General features: G+C 50.6%; 2 protein-coding genes across 5 annotated transcripts in view; one reads left to right on the top strand and one right to left on the bottom strand.

The window, feature by feature from the left end:
- ZNF454 (zinc finger protein 454) overlaps positions 1-6,074 on the top strand; it is a 36,621-nt gene extending 30,547 nt beyond the window's left edge. For 2 of the 4 annotated variants that reach the window (XM_037817739.1, XM_037817738.1), the window contains exon 5: positions 1,389-6,074. In XM_037817739.1, coding sequence (XP_037673667.1) covers positions 1,389-2,722 — 1,334 coding nt within the window. In that variant the 3' untranslated portion in view covers positions 2,723-6,074. The remainder of the gene's footprint in view (positions 1-1,388) is intronic. The other 2 variants (XM_037817737.1, XM_037817736.1) reach the window with 1 other exon arrangement.
- A 4,364-nt stretch (positions 6,075-10,438) lies between these two features.
- GRM6 (glutamate metabotropic receptor 6) lies at positions 10,439-24,765 on the bottom strand. Its single transcript, XM_037817471.1, has 12 exons — positions 24,727-24,765; positions 23,279-23,707; positions 22,680-23,183; positions 19,719-19,935; positions 19,231-19,366; positions 18,352-18,506; positions 17,432-17,572; positions 17,113-17,313; positions 15,569-15,714; positions 14,852-15,475; positions 11,445-11,756; positions 10,439-10,636 (listed from the first exon to the last, which is right to left on the bottom strand). The coding sequence occupies exons 1-12, from the start codon at positions 24,763-24,765 to the stop codon at positions 10,439-10,441; spliced, it is 3,102 nt and encodes a 1,033-aa protein (XP_037673399.1).
- Between the last annotated feature and the right edge of the window lie 1,551 nt (positions 24,766-26,316).

Below are 26,316 nucleotides of genomic sequence, written 5' to 3'. Positions count from 1 at the left end.
GGGGTCTAGGCGCCACTATGACTGGGATTTCTAAAACAGCCTTCAACCCTTAGTTTATGGTGCACCTGGTGTCTGTGAGATAAGCAGCTGGGCCCCTGGATCAGACATTCCTTCTATATGTTAGACTCTTTTTTCTGGGATCTGACAGTTGGCAAATTTTTTTCTCTCTTCCTCAGCTTCCTTAACTTTTTGTTGGTAAATATCATCCAGCTTTTGAATTTCTTCTTTTAGAGTTCTTACGCTTTTCTTGCTCTGTTACCATTGTATCCCATTGTTCTAAAGTATCCTCTAAACCTATTTTTTATTTAGAGCTATATTAATTTCTTCTTCAGTTTGGTTTAGGAGTTCCTTGAGTGGTACATAAATTTGAGCTTTGATTTGACAAGGCAATTGGCACCAGACTCAGGATTAAATTTTATTTCAAAGTCATAACCTTTGGAATTCTCAGCACGCTAGGGGATAAGTTTTAATTTTCTAGCCAACTTGTGATATTCTGCTAATTGTGTTTCAGTCGCTTCTTTCCCCCTGGCATATTTTAGCTCCTTATTCTACAGCTGTTGTTGTTCAGCCTGTAGGTCCTTGGTTAATTTATTAATGGTTTGTTGGAATTCATTTCTTTCATGATTTATTCTCTCAGTGTCTGCAGCTGAGTACTTCTGATTATCAACAATAGTCTGTAGTCGAGTATTCTCTTGTTTTATTGTTTCACATTCTAGTTACTTTCACAGGCTAGAAGGCTTGCTTCCTCCTGGGTCGGTACCTTCTGGCTGGCTGGCAGTCTTTGGGGTTGCTTGGATTTTCTGTCACATGGCAACACACATGGTGGAGTCTTCTCCTTTGTCTTCCAAGTTCTATTGACTTCCAGCTTCTGGCTGCTCCCCGTGGCTTCTCCGCTAGTTCTCTTGAGTTGAATTTTTTTTCTACCAATTATTGACCTCTAATTTCAGGAAGTTTCTTAACACATCTGTATTATTTGTATTAAAGACCACATCACTAGAATAGAGCAAGAGACATTTTTCCTCATCTGTTAGCATAGGGTGGTCTGTACCAGGTTTGTTTTTTCTGTTTTATTTTTGCTTTTTTAGGCTTAGAAAGGTAAGTTTTCCATCATCACAAAGAAAATAAATGTTGTACTCAGGATTCCAACCCAATTCTGTGACTTCTGAGTTCAAGTTCCCAAGCTCTCCTGCTTTATACATTATACAGTAGATCAACACCTTCCTGCCAGAATCTCTTCACCTCTCCTCCTCTTTCCTTGCTTAGCTTCACTTCAAGAACATTTTCAAAACTGTAACTTCTCTGTTGGCATTATTAACAGGCTTGTTATCTCATCACAACTGGATGTTTTACTAGGGCAAAACAGACTTTTTTTTTTTAATGTCTTTCAGACTGGGTGACTATTCCTGTGAGCAGGATGTTAACTCACAAGGCAGATATTCCTGAAGAAGAATGGGATCAGTGGACGATAACGGAAAGATTCACTGGAGATGGTCACTGGAAAAGTGACAGCCTGTTAGAACAGCAGCATGGAGGCCAGGAGATGAATTTGCAGCAAGCGGTCATCACTCACCAGAAAACCCTGTCTGGGGTTAGTGACCAGGAATGTGATGAATCTGGGAAAGGCTGCACCAAGAACTCATCTTTTATTCAGAGTCAGAGAGTTCAATCTGGCAAAAAAGCTTTTGAGTGTAGTGAGTGTGGAAAAGTCTTCTCTAAAAGCTCAACCCTTAATAAGCATCAGAAAATTCATACTGAAACACCTAATGCAAATCTGAAAACTCATATTAAAGAGAAACGATACGAATGTAGAGAATGTGGGAAAGCCTTTCACCAGAGTACACACCTTATCCATCACCAAAGAATTCACACTGGTGAGAAACCCTATGAATGTAAGGAGTGTGGCAAAGCCTTTTCAGTGAGCTCCTCACTCACTTATCATCAGAAAATTCATACTGGAGAGAAGCCATTTGAATGCAACTTATGTGGAAAAGCTTTTATCCGAAGCATACACCTTGCCCACCATCATAGAATACATACTGGTGAGAAACCTTTTAAGTGTAGTATATGTGAAAAGGCCTTTGTCTGCAGGGCACATCTTACCAAACACCAAAATATTCATAGTGGAGACAAGCCCTATAAATGTGATGAATGTGGGAAAGCTTTCAATCAAAGCACAAGTTTTCTTCAGCATCAGAGAATTCACACTGGAGAGAAGCCCTTTGAATGTAATGAATGTGGAAAGGCCTTCAGAGTGAACTCTTCCCTAACTGAACACCAGAGAATTCATACGGGAGAGAAGCCTTACAAATGTGATGAATGTGGGAAAGCCTTCAGGGATAATTCGTCCTTTGCTCGACATCGTAAAATTCATACTGGAGAGAAACCTTACAGGTGTGGTTTGTGTGAGAAAGCCTTTAGGGACCAGTCAGCCCTTGCCCAACATCAGAGAATTCATACCGGGGAAAAACCTTATACATGTAATATATGTGAGAAAGCCTTCAGTGACCATTCAGCCCTTACCCAACATAAGAGAATTCATACTAGAGAGAAACCTTACAAATGTAAAATCTGTGGGAAAGCCTTTATTCGAAGCACACACCTCACTCAACATCAGAGGATTCACACAGGAGAAAAACCCTATAAATGTAATAAATGTGGGAAGGCTTTCAACCAGACTGCAAACCTCATTCAACATCAGAGACATCATATTGGAGAAAAATGATATAAGTGCAGTTTATATGAAAAGCTTTGAGACTGAGTATTTTAATTATTGAATATAAAAGAATTCAAGTGATTTTATTTACTGAGAATCAAGTTCACAAAATTGTGGTTTTGAGAATTTAGAATGGAAAACACTCCTCATAGTTTAGTGTTGCCTCAGTTGAATAACAGTGCTGTATAATTAGTCTGAACTGGCAATTGTCAGAACCAAAAAGGAGTTTCATGAACAGTATAGAGATTGGTTTATTGAAATTACATTTGGCTATTAAGAGAAATTATCAAATTGTCAAAAAGTAAGAAAATGACATATAAGTATTTCACTCTGCTTCATTCTCTTAAATAATTCCACCTTTAATGGAATCCTTAGTTCTCTCTTCACCCACACTCCTCACACCCAGTATAAAAGTGCAGTCGCCCATGCTTCAGTGCAGGAATTACTTAAATTATACTCCCCACCCTCTACTTGAAACCGTCATTTGTTAGATCTCCCTAGTCTGAGTCCCATTGGCTTTTCACCTGTATCCTCCTTCTGGGATAATTTGTTGGAACAGTGTGTCCGTCTTTTGGTTTATCAACTCCTAACTGATACCATGCTGTCTCTCATCACTACCTCATTTGCCCTGGGGAGTGTGGTGATCTGACCCCATACAGAGTCCATGATCCTGGATTTTGTACCCAAACCACACTCAGAATATGACCCCTGTCTGGAGGCAGAATTTGATGAAACGTTTTGAGTTACACAGTTCCTGCGGGCCCCAGCTTGACTAAGCCTGTCTTGATACCTAAAATAGGGCTGAATCTATGTAGACATGGCCCTCCAGTTGTCCTGCACTGTGGTCAGTCTTCACACATCACTCAGAGGCACACTCACCTTCAGGTATGAGGGTCCCAACCACCTGGTTGTGTTCTGGGCCACTCACACCTGGGACCTGCCATTTCTCAATGTGCAGTTGACAGAAGCGGTGAGATCTTCAAGGCCAGTTCTCACAATGCCCTGATCCCCTCTATTTCCCTTTATGGGATGGTCCTCTATGTCCACTGTATTAGAGTATATTTGCTAGTCCCAAAATAATCAAATGACTGCATCCTGGCCCTTGCCCTGCCCTTGTCCAGGTTTCTGAAGTTATTAAACTATTCATTGGAAAAGCAGAGAACTTTGAATTTCTACTTTTGCATTTAACAGTGGTCATTACCTATCCATCTGGGCAATGCACATCCCATTCTGACGGTGGCGAACAACACATTGAGTCATTCCATAGGGGAAGGTGTTACCGACAGCACCAGTGACATTCCCAGGCAGGGGCCGTGTCCATGTCCCAAAGTTTGAATGATTCTCTTGTCCTGCGGGTCCAGTTCCTTCACCATCTTTATTCCTCCAGTACTTCGAGTTAAAATCACAAAGAGAAAATACCATCTGTATGCCTTCACACCAGCCTCTGGTGGCACTCCCCTTCCCCACCACAGAGAAGCGGGGAGCCCATCCTACTTCCAGCTGGAATACACTACCCAGTGAAAATGGAAAAGCAAGTCAACTCTTACTCTGGGAAGTGAAGTGGACAAGTTTCTGGCCTGTGGAAGTGCTGTGAAGTTGGGCAGCTGCTGAGTCCAACAACCAGTGGCTCCTACAAATGCTGCACCTCAGCTCAAAGTCACAGAAGTCAGATATTCTGTATCATGGTGGAACTCAGTAGACTAGGTTGAAATGTTGATTGGAAGTTTCCAGCACCTTCAATACCCATATTTCCTAAATTTAGCTGCATCTGATGAAGACCCCCTGTGTGGACAGACATCTCCTTTTGCATGGTCAGCAGTTCTTACTTTCTCCCCTACTAAGCTGCGTGTGAGGCAGCATTTCAAGAGGTTCTGTGGGGCTCTCTGCCCTGTGTCCACACGTTCATCTGCAGTCTCACTCTGCTGGCAACCCCAGACTCCAAAATGAACTTGAAAAACCATGCTCACTGCTGCAGCCATTTGCCTTCAGTACTGTCCATATGCCCTGCCAGGCCTTACCTACCACTGCCTTACCTTGAATTCCAGACAAACACATTTCTAATCCGAGTTTTTTTGTCGTTCGTTTTGTTTTTAGTGAAAGCATGAGAGGTCTGTGCCTGCAGTTGTGCTGGCCCCCTGGGGCTAAGACCTGCTAGTTTAAAAAGCTCATCCATTCCAGTGATGGTCCCATACGCTGTGGCTCTGAAAGAATCATTGTAGGTTGAACGCCCTCCATCTGAGATTACAGTCTTTCACTGAGTTCATCTGTCTTTATGACCCCTGGGGTGCCTATTTACTCATCCCTGTCTGGGGAGGCAAAAAAGTAAATAAGTGACCTATTAGCTGTATCTGGGTCAACCTGAATATATTTATGGTGATACTGCTGGCCTAAGCAGTGGCTTTATTATATTTTATCATAATTAACAGTTTATTGTATGACCTCAACTAAGGGAGTCATTGTTTGCTGAGGTGATGCTCTTCTGTACTTTTCTGATTGGAAGTTCTGGGACCACCTCCACAATCCAACCTACTTCAGCATCACCTTTTGCTCGACCCCTGAAAGTGCATTTCTGAGAACACTGAGATAGAGATCTCAGCCATGATCTCATCCAGATGATGTGCATGGCATTGGACAAGACTTCTACAATTGAGATTTTTCTGCACTACCACCACTACCCCTTCAGCCAAGTTAATCCCAAGATATCCAGTGATTGTTTGGGAAAGCAATACATTCCATACCTTGCTTTTCTAGTCTATTGATTGGCCACACAGAAATTCTCTATGACAGAAGCTGAAGGACCACCATTTGGGACCCTTCAGGGTTACAGAGTTTATGAGTTTGCAATGTTCCATCTTAAAGCAGCGTGCTTTCCACACAATGGACCCACCCTCCACTACTACTACTTCCTCTGCATTGTTCACAAAGGCTGTGTAACCAGCACACATGACCATGCCACCTCAGGATGACGAGTCTGTGCATTGGGCTTTTATGTGACAGGTCTCCCAAGTCCCTTGTCTGGACTTCAGAAAAAGATATAAACCAGAGAAGCAGACTTTGGAATCCCTTCTCATGTCAGTTCATTCCTAGCGCACTTTCCTAGTGTAGTTTCAGTGCCTCTTCAAAGGAAGTCCAAAGACATGAAGAATTTAACAAAGGTTAGATGCTAATCTCAGAGTGGAACTGGCACTTCCTAAGGGTCTGCCCACTGTTACTTGTATTTTCATTTTTTTGTCATTCCTCTCTCACCACAACTCTGTTCCTCCCCAACCAATCCATGAGGAAATCTTGACTCTACCTTCATAATTTTTATCCGTTCATACCACTTCTCATTAACTCCCCTGATATCACAGTGGTGCAAGCCATCATCATCTTTTGTCCAAATTACTGCACTAGCTTCCTAATTACCTCCAGCTTCCACCCTTAGACCCTACAGTCTGTTCTCAGCATAGCAGCTAGAGTGGTCCTTTTGTCAGATCAATTCCTTTCTTAAAACCCTCCAGTGTCTCCTAGTTAATCTCAAAATTCACAATTGAAATGGCCTACAAGGTTCAACATAATACACTTCCATTACTTTGCCTACCTTTCCCAGACTGTTTCCCTTTCCTCTCCCTGTACCAGCCACACCAGCCTCCTTGCCATCCCTCAGACACACCTAGCACATCCCTGCCCTCTGGTCTCTGCACTGGTTGCTCCGTCTGCTAGATGATCCCCGTGGCTCGCTGCTCCCCAGCTGCAAATTGAGCCTTCTCGATGAAGTCTACATGGGATCACTCTTGAAGACAGCAGCCCTTTCCCTCTGGCCTTCCCCATTCTCCTTAATCTGCTCTACTGTTTTCTTTTTTTCCATACCACTTGTCACCTAACATACTATGTAATTTATTTATTCACCTTATATATTTATTGTTTGTCTCCCCCACCCCCATGTCAGCCCCATGAAGGGAACAACTCTTGTCTATTTTTCATACTGATATATCCCATGGGCCTAGCACAGACTAGGTACCCAATTATATTTGTCAAAACAATGAATGAGCAGTCTGTGGGAGTCAGTTAATGGGGCACCCATTGGTCTGCAGTGGGCTATGTGGTTGTTCAGATAATGGGGTTCGGTTAATGAGTGGGATCTGTATGGGCAGTGATTGACAGGACTGAGAAGGTCAGTTGTAGGTACATGGGGGTCAGTGATTTATGCCTCGCTATAGGATTCAATTGCGTGAGATGTGGGCTGTCAGTGACTGTAGGAGAGGCTAATTATTTTGCCCAACATCACCCTCTGGTATGTAGCAAACCTTGAGCTAACCTCAAGAATCTTAACCATGACACTACAACTTCAAGATGTGAAAGCTGAGTTCAGGAAGAATACAATGGCAGGGGCACAAGAAGTCTGTAGAACCTGGAAAATGTCCCTGTCCAGCAAGTAAGAGGAAGAACAACTCAGGACTTGATACTAAGAGTAAATTCAACATTCAAGAGCTGTCTGTGATAGAATAACCTGATGACAGTTAATCTGCCAGATTATATCAGTGAACAGAGCCCGACCCATGGTCCTCTAGACCAACCTATCCTTCTCTTATTTTTGTTTAAGTCTGCAGATAAGTGTGAGAATTATCACAGTGAAATGCTGGGTGAGGCCTGGGACTACAGCAATGTTCATATCAACGTGGGGGAACTGTGTGGGAAGGATAAGAAGGGAGAGACAGGAAGCAAGACAGACAGGTTAGTATTCTGCCATGATAGTCCACAGATTAGGAGATGAGGCTTCAACTACCCAAATCCAGTCCTTCCCCTGGTTTGTCTCTACACCTTGCCTGCTTATTCCATTCAGTCCTCCTACTTGGTCTCTCCCCATTCTCTTAACTCAGAGTCTTATCCCTTCTTGGTTTCTACTCTTTGTATTTCTTGACCCTTGTTTCCAGAGGTTGAAAGGTCATATCTGAGACTCAAAGCTACTTGAAATCACTAGCAATATTTGGTTTTTGTTTACATAGAAGTTTTTTTCCCTTCATAGCCCAAGAGATGGAAAATATTTATGCTTAGAATTTCTTTCATACTTTGATATAAAAGTGTCAGTATAACAAAGGGTATTCTGAAAAAGTCTCATTCTCAAAATGATGGTGGAAAGATTCATTCGGAATTGTGCATTTTATTCCATTTTAGAGGGAGTCTTGCAATTTGATAACTGTATAAAGAAACACCAGAAAACCCTAGTTAAACTTTGGGAAAACATTACACATATTTAATTAGAAGTCAGCTGACTAATGTGAGAGACGATTAATGTAATGACTTACGGAGAAATTTCCAAAGAGTAAAAAAATGTAATAAACCTGATGACACAGCTCTGATAAATATATCAGACAATTTACACTGATGAGAAAGCATAAAAATGTAATTAATATAAAAAGACTGTACAAGTCTCAACTCATTGGACAGGGGAAAACTATGGGTAGATGGGGAAAAGCTTATATCAAAATGTAATCTTACTCTGCCTTATAGAACTAATACTAGAGAAAAATGCAGTAATTTTAATGTAGAAAAATGTCTAATCCAGAAGTCCATTTTCACTAGAACATTCAATTCATACTGGGGAAAAATTCTAATGCAGTAAATACTAGAAAGCTTTCAGGGATAGCTGAGCATTTATTCAACATGAGAAACCATTCATTCTGAATGCTGTATAAATTTCACACGTGGGGGAAAAAAACCCTTATTTAGGGTCCAAACTGACTGGACATCAGATAATTCAAAATTATAAAGGCAAAAATGGAAAATTGTCAACCCTCACTGACCATCAAAGAAGTGATCAAAGGGAGAAATCTTATGTACATATTGATTGTGGAAGAGCCCCTTTCTAGAGCTCATACCTTTGTAGACATCAGAAAATTCATGAAGAGAAATCATATCAGTGTACTAAATATAACAGCTTTAGTAAGAGAGGATGCCCCGGTGCGTATCAGATGGTTCATGCCTACATGGAGATAACCTACAAGTGGGCTGAATGTGAGGAAGCCCATGAAGTCAGAACTCACTATGATCAAGGAATTCACATAGATTGTGTGAAAGACTTCAGCAAGAAGTAATGATTCCGAAACCTCACTGTGGACGAACCCCTCTAAATGCAATCAATGTGGAAAAGTTCATCCTATCTTTAAGTTATAGAGTTCAGTGTTGTGGAAAACCACACAAACGTAAAAAAAAAAAAAAAATGTGAGAAAGTTTTCAGCTAGAAGTCAAAACTCACTGCACATCTGAGAATTCCTACGGGGAGAAACACTAAGAAAACGATGAAGGACAGCCTTCCTCTGGACATCAGAGTTCACTGATTCTCAAAGAGCTCATACAAGAGAAAAACTATATAAAAGTACTTAATGTAGAAAAGCCTTCAGCAAGAAATACATCAGAGAACCCACACAGGAGAGGAGGCCTGTGATCTAATGAATTGGGGAAAGCATTCAGTGACAAAACTTCATAATACACACCAGGAAGAGACCTTAGGATGCAGCCTGGGTGAGGAAGCAGAATTTATTATACATCAGAGTATGTGTGGTGTGAGTTGTGACCGCTCTTCAACATCAATTCCAGGGGCTAAGTTAGAGAATTCATACTGAAAAATAAAAACCGCCAATTTAACATAGTTAATTCTACTCCAGGGAAACAATAGTCCATAACTGCAATCAAACTTTCTGTTAAAAAAAGATTCCTGAAAAATGAACATCCATTCATCTGTAGTCCAAGTTACCTCCTCCTCTGCCTCATGCTCTCTTTTCAAAGGGGACTTCCTAGTAAATATTAGGAGAGAAAAGTACTAATATTCCTCCTAAGCTGTCCACTTGGAATTAATCCTCACCATGGACCAGCTCTCTCTGCTACTGGTCCTAATCTGGAACTCTTTAACATGATCCTCCATGGGCCTCGGGAAAGTGCAAACACCACCATGTTCCTTTATTCTTAAGCCATTAATCCCATGCGAGTGTATCAGATTTTCTTTAAAGTTTGGGGGTAATTTAGTGGAGTACACACGGGAAATGAAAACAGAAAGCTGTACTATAAGTGTGACATTCCCCAGAGTCCAGGGGAGTCCCAAGGAAAATTCCTGGATGTATGTAGCCTCATTTGGGGTGCATTCCCAGTTCCTCCTCTTGTTTCCCTGTGCGTGGCAGGTCTAGCCTCTGCCCACAGGGCTATCACCCAAGGATCCGTCTCTCTGTGCCAGCAGAGTATCCCAACCTGAGACCGGAACACAGATCCACTAATCTCTTGTTGAAACTCCTCCTCCCCAACTCCAACCCTGTATCTCATTCTAAGCCCTACGCAGTTTTACACACTGCCCAATGCCCAGGCTATGGTGGTTGACTGAATGGTTGGAATCACATTTAAACTGGGCCAAGCTCAGATTGTCATCGTGATCCTTGGACTTCAGATCAGAGAGTGCATGTTTAGTCCCTCTCTAATTGTTTCTTTCCAGAGGTAGGAAGTCTTGTCTGCAGTGATGAAGTGTGAAGCTGACATGCAGGTACAAGAAGGGATAGAATGCAGAGCGTGGGTCCTGTTTGTTCTGAAGGGCAGCCCCACTGTTCTGGGTTGGCCATCCTGGACTCCCTGAACTAAAGTCTGCTCTCTGTCTCTGGTTGTTTGCTGTGGACCTGGACCATTTACCACTTCCATCATGAAGTGAGGGAAAGAAAAGAGAAGGGGAGAGGGAGCAAGCAGACTCGTTCATCCTGGACCCTGCTATTTGGGGTCCTCTGTGTCTTCACCCTTGGGTGCCGCTACCACTGTGGAGGTTGTCTTGAGGCTCCGCTTCCGCTTCTGCACATTCTGCTCTGGGTGGAAGAGGATGACGTAGGTTTTGGGTACGTAGAGCATGCCGAGGGACACCGACGCACTGAGGCTCAAGGACACAGTCAGTGTTGTTGTCTGGATGTAGATCTAAGCCATGGAGGAAGGGACGAGATTGGATTCAGCCCTGTTCTCTTCCCTGCCCCCGAGACTTCTGTTGTCACAGAGGCTGGAGATGAGCCTATTTCAGTTGGGTTAGGAAGTATGAATGGGAATGAGCACTTAGAAGAGGAAAACGGTGTAAACACAGGTCCAGTGGCGTGAAGAGACCTGGCAGCCACTGTGTGGCGCTGCTGCGGGAAAGGAGGAGGGCAAGTGACAGCACTGATCGGACAAGTAACTGAGGAAGGGAGGGGTGAATTAGCAGCAAGTGAGACCTGGGGAAATTATCCAGAAAGCCTAAAAAGGTCTAGACAGTTAATGAATCAATGAATTTGTTTACAAATATACAAGTGAATGAATTAACAGAGCTTGAATAAAGAAGCAAATGCTTAAACAAATGGATGACATAGATGAATTGATAAATGTTCTACTACATGATGAATAAGTGACTGGATAAATGACTAAGGAAATGGACCAATGGATTAATAGATTGACAGATGTAGCATATACAAAGAAATAATTGAATGAAAAACAATGGATGGGTAGCAGAGTGGATGAACAAATGAATGAATGAACAAAGGAAGGGGAGGAGGACTGAATGAACAAGCAGAAGAGTACTGGAAAAAGCAAATGAATTAACAGGTATTGAAGTGCATGAATCAATCAAGCAACCACGTGATCATTCAAAGAACTGAGCATCCAAATGGAGTGCTCAGCTTGTGAAACAACAAAGCCCTTCAGTAGACAGGCAGGAAACAAATGAGGTGCCCAAACCTCTTGGGGGACCCTGGATTACCTTTTCAGCTGACTGGGCGGTACCGAAGAATATAGGCACAAAAGCCAGCCAGATGATGCAGGTGGTGTACATGGTGAAGCCGATGGGCTTGGCCTCGTTGAAGGTCTCAGGCACGCCGCGGGTCTTGATGGCATACACGGTGCACGTGACCATGAGCACGAGGCTGTAGCCCAGACAGCCGATGAGGGACAGGTCTGACATGTCACACCTGAGTACCCCTCTGGCCTGCTCTGGGTCCACCGTCCGTTGCTCTTCGTAGTCGATGACACTGTGTGGGGGCTGGGCCCCCAGCCATGCCATCACTCCCACCACCTGCAGGAGCCAACACCGTATCAGACCTACTCCCCCTTCCCGGGACAAGCCCCTCCTAGCCCCCAGCATTGGACTCTGGCCAGTGGGGTCCCCTTGAAGTTCATGGTCTACTGAGTGAGATCCTCAGGCCTGAGAGAGCCACTGGGAAGACAGAAGGGCAGTCCAGGTGAGGGGAATACCTGAGCAAAGGCTTGTGGTACAGGCAGGTGGAGAGAGGGGCTGATGTGGAGGTGTGTGTTGGAAATGTCAGGCTGGTTGGGTAAGAGGCAACTCAGTGTCTTCCTGTATGCTAATCATTAACAGTGCCACTTTTTGACATTGCTTAGTGATGAGGGCAGAGGTGCTGGAATCAGAATTTGTGACCCTAAACACATTTTCTCTCTTGGCCTCAGTTTCTCCATCAATAGGATGGAAACCCTCCTAATCCCTCCCTCCGAATGCTGTTGTAAGGATGAGATGCCATCTTGGAAGAGTACCTGGTACATGTACTGCTTATTAAGGACCAGGTCCTGAAGAGATATTTTTTCTCTTACCCACAACCCTGCAAGTAGGCATTATTATCTCCATTTTGTGGCTGTGAAAACACTAGCTTGATCACTTCTAACAACCCGGCAAACCTAGTTCCCTAGGACCCCCTTGTTCTCCAAATCCAGCTAATTACTGAATAAAATGAAATGATGTGTGAATGCATAGTGAGGCTCAAAGTAAAGGAACATCTCAAACAACAGAAACAAAGATACTCAGTGGAGAGTGCTAAGAATGTGAGTGGATGCAGGGTCCAGGGTATCAGAGCCAGACGCAGGCCCCAACAGGGAGGAGATGGAGCTTCAATTCCCTTACAGTGACAAGAGATATGGCCTTAAAACAAGAGGAGGTGGAGAGCAGGAATTGAGACATCCACATAAAGGCAGGACCATGGAAGGGCTGCGCTGTACATCTGTTCAGGTTGTTCACTGTACAAAAGAGCGTGGTCATGGGCGCAAGCGGGCCTGGAATCTAGACAACACACTCTCCAGTCACTATGCCGTGCACCTGGGGCAGAGCTGTGTAATCCTGGAGGAAGGGACTTATTCGTCCACCCCAAAGGAATACCATTCGGTGATTGTAAGGAAGGCAGCAGCTCTCGTGACTGCTTCACAGACAAGGGACTGATGATGTAAAACCCCACCCACTCTCTAGAAAGCTCCTCTTATGCCAAGGCTCCAGGGACAGGAAACAAAGTCCCCCATGAGAAACTAAAATCAAAGGCCTACGATGCACAAAAGTAGCAACCAAAGTGTACACCACCTATTGTCAGACCCATGTCATTGATAAAGGATTAGCATCCAGTACGTGTCATACACACCCACACGATAATAGAAAATGAGTGAAGGGTAGGAATAGGCAATTCACAGAAGAGGAAATCCCAAAGGCAACTTCAGTAGTAAGTGTAGGCAAACTAAAACAGATCCCATTTCACATCCATCATATTGGCAAGAAGTACCCTCATAAAACTGAAGGTGTGCATCTTTGAAAAGGTCTGTTGTATCTGGAAAGGAGGGCATGATGGGGAGTTCAAGCAGGTGAGGCTGGGAAGGTGGTTAGCACGGGGCCATTGCAGCTGGCCAAGGACCTCTCTCCGGTGGAAGAAAGGGCTCCTGGGAGTGCTTTAGGCAGGGAGGTGGTGAGATGCCGTCTCAGGACGCACTGGACACGGAGATTCTGGGCCTGACAAGTGGGGAGCTCGGGCTCTGTTATCTGAAGGAAGATGAGAGCATCCTGTTGTCATGGAGAACTGCATGAACAAGGCCTGTGGGTGGGAGTGAGCGTGCTGTATGCAAAGCCAGGTAGGGAAAGGGGCAAGCTTGGAGTAGAGAAAGTGTCAGGATGGCTGTGCAACGGGACGGCATCAGAAGCCACCCCCCACCCGCCCTGAAAACCAGACAGGCTGTGATATTACACCAGGCTGACTCCCCAAACCATCTCTCTCTTCATACCCCTTGCACAGAAAACACGGGCTTTCCAGACCGTCGGAGTCATTTCCAGTGCAGATACCACTGTACTTAGGGAGAACCCCAGAGGAACTCTGCTTCTGCACATGACATCATGAACCACCGGCCTTTGCATGGAAATAGCGGCTCCACTCCCCATGCCCCTCACCCAGCTTCCCCCAGGGAACAGGCAGCAGCAACCTCCTTTCTGGAAATAGCTGCTTCTCTTGAGGAAAACTGGTCAGATATTGCTTTGCCTTGTTATTATACAAGAGCTAAATTGTGGAAGAGCATGTTCAGTGTAGGAAAATGATTTCATTCCTTTATAGAAATGAGCTGGACACCCGTGCTTCTTGCCTCACTGACCCATTTTCCTTCAAAGACTGAACAAGAGGGAAATAGCTAACAGCTTCTCTTACATGAGTTCTCCTCATAGGAAAACAATATGGGCCTGTCTCCTGGGTTGTTTTAAAAATAATAATAATAACAGTACTGTGCTGGTTTAAATCTGTTATGTACCCCCAGAAAAGCCAGGTTCTTTTAATCCAATCTTGTGGGGGCAGACCCGTTGTGAGTGGGACCTTTGGGTTAGGTTGTTTCCTTGGAGATCTGATCCCATCCATTCAAGGTGGGTCTTAATTCCCTTGCTGGAGACCTCTGTGAGAGGAAAAACGGCAGAGACATTTTGGAGAGAGTAGAGAGAAGCTAAGAAGGAAAACACTGTGGGAGCAGCAAGAAGGACCCACAGAAACTGAGAGTCATTTTGAGACCAGAAGCAAGAAGAAGGGACAGCAAACACTGCCATGTGCCTTCCCATGTGACAGAGGAGCCCCGGATACCAGCAGCCTTTCCTCAGAGAAGGGATCTTCCTCTTGATGCCTTAATCTGAACATCGTCATGGCCTTGGAAGTTTGTGAACCAATAAACAAAAAACAGCCCATTTCTGGTGTATTGCATTGCAGCAGCTTTAGCAAACCCAAACAGGAACCAAAATGAGCAAGAGTGACTTGCTCTAAAAACACCACTTTGACTGATTCACGTAAGTGCAACCCCCTGCCCGCCCCTGCCCGCACCTCCGGCCGCCAATCCCACCCAGCCTGTCCCCTGGGCGTCTGGAGGACCCACCTGCACGGAGCTGAGGCTGAAGGTGATGAGCAGCTGCGAGCTGGGGCTGATGAAGGGCGGCGGTGTGACCGAGCGCTTCCCGCGCTCGAAGATGCGGTAGATGCGGTTGGTCTTGGTGAGCAGGGCCGAGTAGCTGAGCGTGGTGCCCAGGCCGAGGAGGAGCCTCCGGGCAGCACAGACGGCGGCCCCGGGCTCCGCCACCAGGAGGAAGGTGACGGCGTAGATGAGGAAGGTGCCGGCCAGGAGGACGTAGCTGAGCTCGCGGCCCGAGGCGCGGACCACGGGCGTGTCGTTGTGCCTCGCGAAGGTGGCCACCACCGTGAGGGTGGCCATGATGCCCAGCACGGCCAGGAGGAGCGGCGGGGCCGCCCACGGGGAGGACCAGGTGAGACTGACCACGGGCGTGGGGCGGCAGCCGGTGTGGTTGGGAGTGGGCCGCATGTGGCCGGGGCAGGCCTCGCAGGTGAACTCGTCCACCTGGAAGCGGTAGCCGTCACAGGCCTCGCAGTGCCAGCAGCAGGGGACGCCCTTCACCATCTTCTTCTGCTCCCCTGGCCCACAGGGCAGGCTGCACTGAGACTGGGGCACCTCGCGGGGGTCGCCGGACCACTGCAGGGCCTCCACCTGGGGCCAGGAGACCAGGCCTGCCACCTCCGCCTCCTCAGGGAGCCGCAGCCCCCAGCCTGCCTTCCCCAGCGCCCTGTCGGCGCCACTCACCTCCAGTCTGAGGGTCTCGGCCCACTGGCCCACGGCCTGGTACCCACCACTGCCCGCGCTCCCGTTGGTCGCCTGGTACTGGAAGATGTCGTAGCGCCCTGGTGCGTCTCCCTTCTCATTGAACATCACAGGGGTTCCCGCACTGCCTGGAGGGAGAGTCCATCATCCTCAGCTCCCGGAGAGGCAGCCAGGACTGGGGTGAAGAAGAAAGAGCTCCACGGGCCACGCCGGAGGATCGGAACAAGGGTCTGCGTGAGAGCCCCTCTGAACGGTCAGCCTCACCTCGTCCACAGGCTGCTTCTACCAGTTCGTCTTGCTGGTCTGGACTAATACTGAGAAAGAAATATTATTGAGCAAAGAGAAGGTGCTCAATAAATATTTGATGAAAGAACAGTGTGTTTAATTTTACAAAGGACAATAATTGAACCAGAAGCACATCTCTCCCACAAACCATGAGCAAAGCTCAAGTCCACTGGATGCCTTTAGAAAAGACAGGGTTTTGAGTGTGGCCCATGTGCCAGGCTCTCCGCTGGGGCCGCGAGACGCGGGTGCCTTAGATATGCTCCTGGTGCCCAAGCCACTCACAGCCTTCTGAGCATCCAGAAGCTACGACTCAGTGAGCAGCGGGTCCACGGTGGAGATGATGCCTTGGAGACTTAACTATGTCCAACACGTGCCCTGAGCTCTGTGCACTGCACAGTGGGCTGTAACCCAGAGTTTCAGGTAGAAAGGATCACAGAGAAGTTCCCCGACATCTGAGGCAGGAGTGCTGGGGACTGGGGAGGCTGAGAGGGGAATGTTAAGAAGCAGGGACCATCTTAGGTATATACCCCAAAGAACAGAAAGCAGGGACTCAGACAGATACTTGTCGCCAATGCACACAGCAGCGTTATTCACAACAGCCAAAAGGTGGAAGCAACCCAAGTGTCCTTCCAGAGATAAATGGATAAACAAAATGTGGTCTAGCCACACACTGGAATACTTCTGAGCCTCAAAAGGGAATGAAATACTGATACTTGAACATGCTACAAAATAGAAGAACCTTATGCTAAGTGAAATAAGCCAGATACAAAAAGACAAATATTGTATGATTCCAATTATGTGAAATATCTGGAATAAGCAAATTCATAGAAACCAAGTAGATTGGAGGTTATCAGGGCTGGGGATAGGGGGTTGGAGAGTTAATGCTGAATGGGTAAAGAGTTTCTGGTTTGAGTGAAGACAAAATCTGGGTGATGGACGGTGGCAATAGCCTAGCATTGTAAAAGTAATTAATGCCACTGAACTGAACTTTTTAAATGATTACTTTGGCAAATTTTGTTAGATACAGATATAGATATAGATATAGATATCCTCAATAAAAGCAGGATGAAAAGTTAGGACTAAAGTCTGGTTTATGTCTCCAGCTCTCTGTCCCAGGTGAACCCCCTAAATACGCTCCTCCTTTCCCATCACTTCAATGCCATGTCCTCCCAGGTCCTGCCCGGAAATCCACTGCCACAGGCTTCCCCTGACCTGCCTGAGAGTGCTCTGCACCCACTCACCGTTGAAGCGGACGGCCCGAATGTACTGCAGCAGCAGCCGCCCGTCGGTGGGCTCCATCGCCGGGCACAGGCCCGTGTGCCCAGGGCAGAGTGCCCGGTGCATGCTGTGGAGGGCGTGGGCTATCGCGTACACGGCGTCGATCACAAACTGCACCTTCCCCTCCTGCTCGTAGGTGGAGTCCCGGCCGATGCGCTCCTCGCCTGTCCTGGGGATGCCCCACCCCTGAGGCCTGGAGCCAGGGAGGGGGCCCGGCCCCCACGGCCCCAACAGGGCCTCCCGCCGGCCCCCGCGCCCGGCCCCCCACCCGGCAGCCCTCACCTGTGCATTTGCGGGTGGAGTCGTCGGGCTGGGTGCCCGAGCCGGTCAGTTTGCAGTTAAAATTCTCTTCCCAGAACTCAGCGAACCAGATGTTCCGGCGGTTGTTCTCCAGGGAGCGGGTCATGAAGTACTGGTCAAATCCTGAGAGGGGGGAGAGAGGGAGAAGAGTGGCCGTGGTTCCCCGGTGTCCCTGCGCCGGCTGTTCGCCTTCACAGCCTCCCTTGCAGCTAGGAGTGGATCGTAAGTCTACTGGGGGCTCCGGGGTTGACTTTACATCCTGATAAAAGCCTCGTCTTGTGATGTAATGACACAGCTTTATTGCTAAAGCCATGCTCTGTCTAGTTTGCACTTGCAACCAGATGCATTCTAATGGAAACAGAGTGTGAGGGTCTACAGCCCCAGGAGGCCACGAGCCCCTGCGAGTCCTTCACAAGGATCGGTGCTTCATAAAACAGCCCTGCAGGAACTCATCTAGGCATCTTCCGTTCGTCCTTCAGGAAAACAAGCAATGTGGTTGTAAAGTGAAAGACATCTGCTGTTTTCGCCAGGCGTTTACAGTGGGAAGGGTGGCTGAACCCATGGATGGTTCCATAGCTTTGGTTTCTCTTCCTTCTTCTCCCCCCTGCCCCATATTAGAGTGTCTTTGACAGAGACAGAATATTGGCCCTGAATTTAGAAAACAGAAGAACTAACCATTCTTCACCCTGTACAGTGGGACTGTGTTTTCCTTCATACACCGTCCCGTTCAAACACTGCTTTGAGAGGTGCTTTCACAGAACCATAGAATCGGTGAATCCGAGAAGGGACCAGAATCACAGCACCAATTATACAGATGGGAAAACTGAGCGCTCGCCAGGGGGAACTGTGGGGAAGGAGGGTGTGAGCGGGGGCACAGCGTGGGAAATGTGCCGGCCACTCACCTTCGATGGAGGCCCTTTTCGGGAGGATGGTGATGGCCCCCACGGCCATGTCTTCCAGGCTCAGGATGGGGGAGGTCTTGGCTCCCCAGCTGTCCGAACCAACCCACAGGAAGTGGCCTGTCAAGTTGGCCTGGCGTGCAGCCTCCAGGACTCTCCTGGAAGGAACAGGGCTGGGGAATGAGGGCTGGGGTCCTCCTCCAACTTACCCCGTCTTTATCATCTATCCACTTCCACATCCCTGATCAGACCCTCATTTATCAGGAAGAAATGGGGGTGTAGCGTGTGTAGGGCACTTGCCCTGGGTGTCTCAATAAAGGGCTGAGCCGGCTCTGCCTCCAGCCTGTCCACTGCAACCCCGTTCACCCTGGCTCTTGGGGGGCTCCTTGGGGAAGGTCAAGGCCAATCACGAGCCGTGTCCCCTCCCCACAAGGCCAGCCTCCAATGTCCCACTGACCCTCCGTGGCTGGCAGAAGGGCCTCCTCCCTCTCGTAAAGCCTCCCTCTGGCTCTGGGGCACGGTAGCTCCGCCCGAGCCCCGGCCTCCTCCTGCTGTCCTCTGTACTGCACCGGGGGCTCCTCCCTGAAGGCTCATTTTCTGCTATTTAGACCTGTTCAGGGATCCCTCCCCGAAACTGGATAATAAAAACAGGGAAAATTGCATGTTTCCCTGGCTCAGCTCGGAGTATCTATCCCAGACCAGGCCCGACTCGTGCCGGGCACAGAGATGGCAGCAGCCAACGTGCATGGGGCAGAAGAAAGAAGAGAACGGGATGCAGGGGGTGGGGTGCGTGTGCGAGGCTGGGGGAGTCTGCAAGAGCAGGAGGCAGGGCATCGGGGGAGCCTCCGGAGAACAGTGCGTGTGAAGGCACCAACCTCTCACCTGATGTCATCCTCGTTGGCGAAGATGATGATACCCCGAGCGTTGGGCGTCTCCATGAGTCTCCTGATCACCTTGTCGAATTCTCCCGGCTTTGGTTCCCTGGGAATCTTGATGGACTGGGCGATACAGACCCCCCCTGGTGTCGGGGACAGCTAAGTCAGGCGATATCCCCCCGACCTCAGGGGTCCTGGAGGGCCTGGCCGAAGGGCTAGGGGAGTGGACTTGAGCCTGGGCTCCTTGCCTGGCCATGTGGCCTGGGGCCGAGCCCACCAAAGGAAAGGGACACCTTTTCTCTCACTGGAGGGCATGTCTGCCTGCCGAGCCTTGCGTCTGCCAATGGAGGCCCCATCCCCACTAACCACAGCCCGGGGGCCCACTGTGGGACCCAGAGCCCCCATCCTGTGACTTCTGCCCTTTCCCACAGCCCCTGTGGGCTCCTGGGTGCCTCCCCTCTAGCCCCTGCCCACCCCCCTCACCTCCCCGCTCACCAGCCTCGCGGGAGATCTGCACAAAGGCCTCGACCCCACTCTCGCCATAGTTGCCCTCGGAGGCCAGCGTGGACACGTAGTTCCATCCCAGTGCCCGCACGATGTCCACCATGGCCTGGGCCTGGTACGAGTCGGGGGGCACAACGCGGGAGAAGAAGTCGTAGCGTGTGGAGTCGCTGAGCTCTGGGGCCGTGGAGGCATAGCTGATCTGCGGTATCTAGAGGGGGTGAGGACGCCTGGGCTGTGGAGGGAGCACCGCTGACCCAAGGGTGGGCGGGAGGGGACCCGGGACGTGGACCAGGCAGGGAAGCTTCGGCGCAGGGAGCTGGGGCCAGTGGGGACCCAGGACACAGACGGGACGTGGAAGATTGGGGTAGCGAGCTGGGGCGGTCAGATCACCACATGGCAGGGCCGGGAGGCCTGGAGAAAGGGCTGCATTGTGAGCACGTCTGGCCGCAGACGGGAGGGATGGAGTTCCAGGGGAGAGCGCAGAGGTTCCACGTACAGTGGTGTGGGGACAAGGACATCCGAGCAGGGGGGAGGCAGGGGCTGACGTCCAGGCTGGGTGCAGGCCCCGTCCCTCCGGGGAAAGGAGCATCTCGTCAGCCACAGAAGAAAACCCCGTTTCCTAACTCACCAAAGGGAGGGTCCTTACCGCTGGCGGCCCCGGGAGGGGTCAGAGCAGATGGGGGAGCTGGGGCGGGTGTTTGAGTCAAGTCTGAGTCCGGCCCAGCGGAGGAGCGTGTTAGAAGCTGGGCTTTGTCTGCGTGCATTGGAGGGATTAGCAGGGATTCCAGACTGGGCCCATCCAGAAAGGAGGCTGGGTGGGGGCGGGCGGACATGTGAGAGGACAGCAGGGAGTGACAACACAGGCTGAGAAAGCCGCCAGGAGGCGGCTGACAGACAGACGGTGCGACTCAGAACACGTCAAAGAAAGACACACCCAAGCGGGAGCTGGGTGAGGGGAGCTCCTGGAAGGAGCCTTCGGGGCTGGTCCCGGGGTGAGGGTGATGGGGCTGTTTCAGGCAGGACAGAAAGAAACAGTGCGGCCAGGGTCTGGAGGCAGCACGGAAAAGGGGAGGAACGGGGGCAAGGTGGACAGGGAAACGAATGACAGACAGACAGGGACAAGAATAGAGGGGTTAAAGAGACAGGCAGCGACAGGGAGGGAGGTAAAGAGGGTGGGGAGAGGGAGAGAGAAGGAAACACACCTGGATGGAGAGAAAAGGAGACACACAGAGAAAAACAAGAAGAGGGAAAATCAGAGAAAAACAGACAGAGGGAGGCCCACTGGCTACAGCTTAATTAATGGTTATACCGGGCACGCCTCAGCACTTCCGTTTCATCTTCAGAACAACCTTCCCCTACACGTCTAACCTCCTCCATTTCACAGACGATGACGCCAAGTCTCAGGGAAGCTTATTCAAGTGCCTGAGACCGCAGTGACGTCGCTGGGGAAATGAACTCACCTTCATAGACTCTTCTAGACAAGGAGTTGCAAATGGCCTCCAAGAAGCCAGCCCTGGCCCAGAGGTCTGTTTTGTGCACTGATAAAATTGTATAGTGAAAGGCCCAGGGACCGAAAAAAAAAACAAAGCAAAACAAAACTCATGCCCTCTTAAGTTTCCTCCTTATCTTTTGACATTTGAAGTCCCACCCCCACCAAGGCAGCTGACCCAGGGGGCCAGTGGAGCCCCACTTGGTTACCTTTGATGCAATACAAAATAAAGCCCACCTGCCCTAACCCCGACCCCTAAAGACAGACAAACCCCTGTCCGACGAATAGGAGTCAAGCTGACTTCCCTTTTATGTCTATAAAATTCACTTGCCAGCCTTAGGACCCCGAAACTACTTCCTTTCCAGCTTCCTTTTGCTGTAGGCAGGCTTGGGTGTCCCAAATACAATGCTGGGGTCTGCAAACCCGACTCCGATTTGTCTTTCCCACTGCTGTGCTTTATTTGTTGATCTTTGAATTCGAAGCCAGTGTCTGAAAACCCGCTGAGACCCGCGGCGGGTTCAGGCTCTCCCTCTGGCTGCAGTGAGTCTGCACCTGCACCGCGGAGGTCTTGAGTTGGAGATCTCTGGACTCAAGAGATCTCTGCCCTCTCTGCACCGGCAGAGAGACAGAAACAAGAGCTCCCGGCAGGGGGCCAGAGACAGAGCCCGGAGACACCAAACCAGACTCGGAGGGGGAGGGACAGTCCCCTTCCCTCTGCTCCCCACCCCCAATCCCGCACTGGGCGGCCACACAGCCTCCCTCGGGGACACCAGGAGGTGTCCCTGTGCCTGCTCACCACCAGCCCTGCCATCCAGAGGAAACTGGGGGTGAGGGGTTGGTGGGTGGGGTGGGGGATCAGATGTATGCACATGATGGAGGGGGCGGGGCAGAGAACACCCCTACGGAGCATGTTGGGGGGAAAACAGACGCTGCTCTTGGGAAACTGAGACGGGACACTCAGAGACATTCTCAAGGAAACGCTCAGGAAACAGATGCCCTCTTGCCCTCTCCCCTAGCCAGATGGGGGCAAAGCCCTCCTCGCTTCCTAGAGGGATAGAGGGAGGGAGATACCTCCCACCCAGCCCCAGAGCGGCCCAAGGATGCCCCAGCTGCCCCACCCAAAGGAGGGCCCGGTTCCAGGGAAACCTCAAAGCCCCACCCGCACCCCCTGCACCCCAGCGACCCTCCGCAGGCCCAGGTGCAGTTGTGCAGGATGAGCATCCTCCTGGGGGAAGGCCCGGAAAGTCCGTTTTCCTGATTCACACAAAGGGAAGGGGCTGTCTGTGCGCGGCCACCAAGGGAGGCTGGGAGTGGGTGCAAGGAGCCCAGGGGCGAGGGTTTCTTGGAAGCTGCTCCGATCCGTGCGCACGAGGGCGCGTTCCAGAGGAGCCCCTTCCAGAAAGGGGTCGAGGGGGAGAGACGTCAGGGCAGGCGAGCGAGGGCCGGGGTCGGTGGGCCCTCACCGCAAACAGGCGCAGCACGTTGGCGACCATGATGGAGACGGAGCTGGCCGAGGCGCCCACGACGGCCACCACGCGCTCGGGGGGCGCGGCGGGCAGCGGGGGGCCGCCCCCGGGGCAGCGGCCGGCCTGGTCGCCGTCGTCGCGGCCGCGGAGCAGCGCCTGCACGAAGCTCAGCGCCTGCTCCAGCGCGTACGTGTCCCGCGAGCAGGTGTCCAGCAGCCGCGCGCCCAGGCGCACGCCGGGCAGCAGCGCGGGGTCGGCGTTCACGCGGTCCAGCGCGTACAGCATGGCCTCCAGCCGGTGCACGCCCTGCTCCTTCTTCAGCGGCCCGCACGCCCGGCCCGCGGCGCCCCGCGCGTGCACCGGGAACAGGCCGCCCAGCGTGAGGCCGCCGGGCGAGCGCACCGAGCCTGCGGTGCGCGCCAGGGCCGCCTGCGCCAGCAGCGCCAGCAGCGCCCCGAGCAGGGCGCCCCGGGGCCCCGCCATCGCCGGCTCGCGGGCTGTCTGCGGGGAGGAGAAGACGGGGAGGGCGCCTGCTGAAAGCTGCGGCTCGGGGAGGGGGCTCCGGGTCCCGGGGAGAGGGACGCGGCTCGGGGCACAGGGACTGGGGCGCGGGGAGGTGCGCGGAGTTGGCGGAGCGAGTTAGAGGGGGAAAGTAGAGGCCAGCCTTCCCCGGCCTCCTGAACTTGGCTCCCACGGGTGCCCCCGCCCCGACCACCGCCTCCGCCCCTCCAGCCCTTGCCCCTTTCCAGCAGCCCCCGGCTCCGCGTCCTCCAGGGCCTGTCCCCGCGCACACCCTCAGGCAGCCTCCCTGCCAGCCGCGTCGGTGCAGGACGGGACTGTGACAGATGTCCAGGGGCCCTGAGCGAGCGAGGATTTAAGGATTCTGGGGAGGGGAGGAGACGCCGCGCTGAGGGCTGCTCAGCAATCGCATCCCGGCTCCGGCTGCCCCCGGCTCTCCGCCCGTCTCCTCCCCTCCCTCTCCTGCTCCCGGGGTCTGTTTCCTTCCCGTTTTCCTCCGTTTGGATCTACGTCTGCAGACTTGCTGTGGGTGCCTTTCTCCGGGACTGTCTCTGACACACTCACTCTCTGTCCGACTCTCTTTCTCTGGTCTTAACTCTGTCTTTGGGCCTCTCTCTCTCTCTCTTTGGGCCTCTATCTATGTATCCATCCATCTATCTATTTATCTATCTGTCTATCTAGCTAGCTATCTCCCCCTCCTTGTGTCCTCCCCTTTTTTCTGTCTCTTTCCACCTCCTTCCCTGGGTCAGTTTCTCAGTCTCTTTCTCTATTTCTTTGTCTCTCTGTCTCTTACTCTCCCCTTCTCTCTCTCTCTCTCCCTTTCCATCTGTTATCTGACCACCAGTCCTTTTTTTAAAACATTTTTAATTGTGAAATATAAAATATATACAAAAAAGTGATAACTTTCAAAGTATGATCTAACAAGTAGTTATAGAGCAAATTTCAAAGAATGTTATGAGTTACAGTTCCAGAATTTCAGTTATTTCCTTCTAGCTGTTCTAATACCCTAGAGACTGAAAAAATATATTTATATAAGATTCAGTATTCATAATCCTTTGTTAAATCCTATCTTGTCAGTTGCTACCCCTCTCTCTTGTTTGATCACTGTCTCAATCTTCAGGGATATATGGGCAGTGACCACCATAACTTGTTCATATTGAAAAGGGGTGTCAACATTATGGGAAAGGGGGATGGATCTGGTTGATGTTCTTGGAGAGGCTGTTGCCTCTGGGTTTTGGGACTTCTCTGGCATAGGAACAATCTGGGGGATTTAAGTTTCTGAAAAACAAACTTAATGAGAGAAACTTTTATAGAGTCTCACATAGGGATTTGGGTATTCTTTAGGATTTTCAGGACTACTGTTGGTGCAAGCTTGGCATACTGTGGCCATTTGGCGTATCTAGCTGGAGCTTGCATACAAGTAACCTCCAGGAGAGCCTCTCGACTCTATCTGGAATCTCTTAGCCACTGAAACTTTATTTTGTTACTGTTCTTTCCCCTCTTTTGGTCAGGAAGGCTTTCTCACTCCCTCGATGCCAAAGCCAGGCTCATTCCTGAGAGTCATGTCCCACGTTGCCAGGGCCACCAGTCCTCTTGCTTGCACCTGTCTGCTGTACTCCCCAACTTTCTTCTTGCAAACCTGGCATTAAACCCTTAGGTGAGGTGAGCAAGGAGCTGCATGAACTTGAACGAGGGGACAGAGGAAAAGGCAGAGCAGTGAGGACCATGGGAGAGCAGCCCTTGATGGCAGCGAGGCCTCTGCTACCCTCACATGCAGCAGCCCTGCGGAAAGAGGCTCTTACCTCGTCCCAGTCTGCAGATGGGGAAACAGACCCGAAGGAGGCGGCTAAGCACTCGCCAGGGTCGTGCGGCTGGCTTGTGTCGGCATCGGACTTCACCCAGGTTGGTGCCTTCGATGCGGCTTCCACCCCCACCTCCGCACCCAACGGTGGAACCTTAGGGAATGTTCCGGTTGTTTATAAACCTTCCTGGGGTCTGAAGCCCTGACCCTGGAGCTGTGACTCCCACCATCCAAGGCTCTCTCTGTACCTGAGTTTCCCCATCTCATCACTGGGGCCCAAGATGAAGGGGGTTCGCCAACGGATGCTTTTGCCGTCACCCCTGTGTGAAGCTCTTGGCTTGACTTTCCAAGGCCAGGAGAGCATCTGGAAACAGCTGGCTCCCGGGTGCATCCACGTGGGGCCCTGAGCCGGCTTGGGCTCCATTAGTCAGCGGGGATTAGGGCTGCGGCTGCCACGGGGCCGAGGGAGTGAGCAGAGCCTCCCCTCTCTTCTCGCTTCCCCACCACACCCAAGTGCCCAGATATTCTCTGATCCTGGAGCTGGCCAGCCGCCTCCGTGTGGTGGAGAGCGGTCCGCCTGGGCCTCTGTTTCACAAGTTGGCACCGGAACTGTGACCTGGGCCCTGCAGCCCGGCTTCCGCGGCCCCTCACAGCCTCTCGCTGCTCGGGATTGGCCGGACAGGCCACAGTGACCCCACAAAGCCGGCGCCCACTCTCCTGACCAGAGCATGTCACTGGCTCCTGAGTGGAGGGCGGGACACCGGGAGGAGACCAAAGGCAATTGTGAACATCTGTGACCTGAGTGGTGGCGGCGGAGGTGAGAAGTGTGCGGATTCCAAGCATGTGGAAGAGTTGGCTCGATGGCGAGCGGGAGGGAGGCGGCGTGGCTGGGGCCCCTGGGGGATGGGGTGGCCTCCCCGAGAAGGCGAGGCTGGGCCCCGGGCAGAGCAGGTGGGAGGAGGGCGGAAACCCAGAGTCTGTGGCAGTAAAGCCACGAACGTTGTGATCGTTTGCTCCGGCAGCAAGAGGAAGCTAAGGCAGGCCGGGCAGAAAATGCTTTAGGACGTGCAGGCCACGCGGCCCCTGTGGCACCTGCTCCACTCTGCTTTGGTGGCGTGAACGCAGCCTGATGTCGCGGCCAGGACGGAAACATCCACTTACTGGTCGTGTGAGCGGCTCCCTGTTCTCGGTGTCAACTCGGGTCACATCGTGTGCTGCTGGGGCTGCCGCCACGAGGGTCCACGGCTGCTCGGCTTAGACAGAAACTGGGTATCTGACAGCTACGGTGCTGAGTAGTATGACATCGGGTGTCAG

This window comes from Choloepus didactylus, chromosome 24 (assembly GCF_015220235.1).
Source record: "Choloepus didactylus isolate mChoDid1 chromosome 24, mChoDid1.pri, whole genome shotgun sequence".
Lineage (NCBI taxonomy): Eukaryota > Metazoa > Chordata > Mammalia > Pilosa > Megalonychidae > Choloepus > Choloepus didactylus.
The sequence above is the reverse complement of the archived record's forward strand: the minus strand, read 5'-3'. Positions and strand labels throughout refer to the sequence as shown.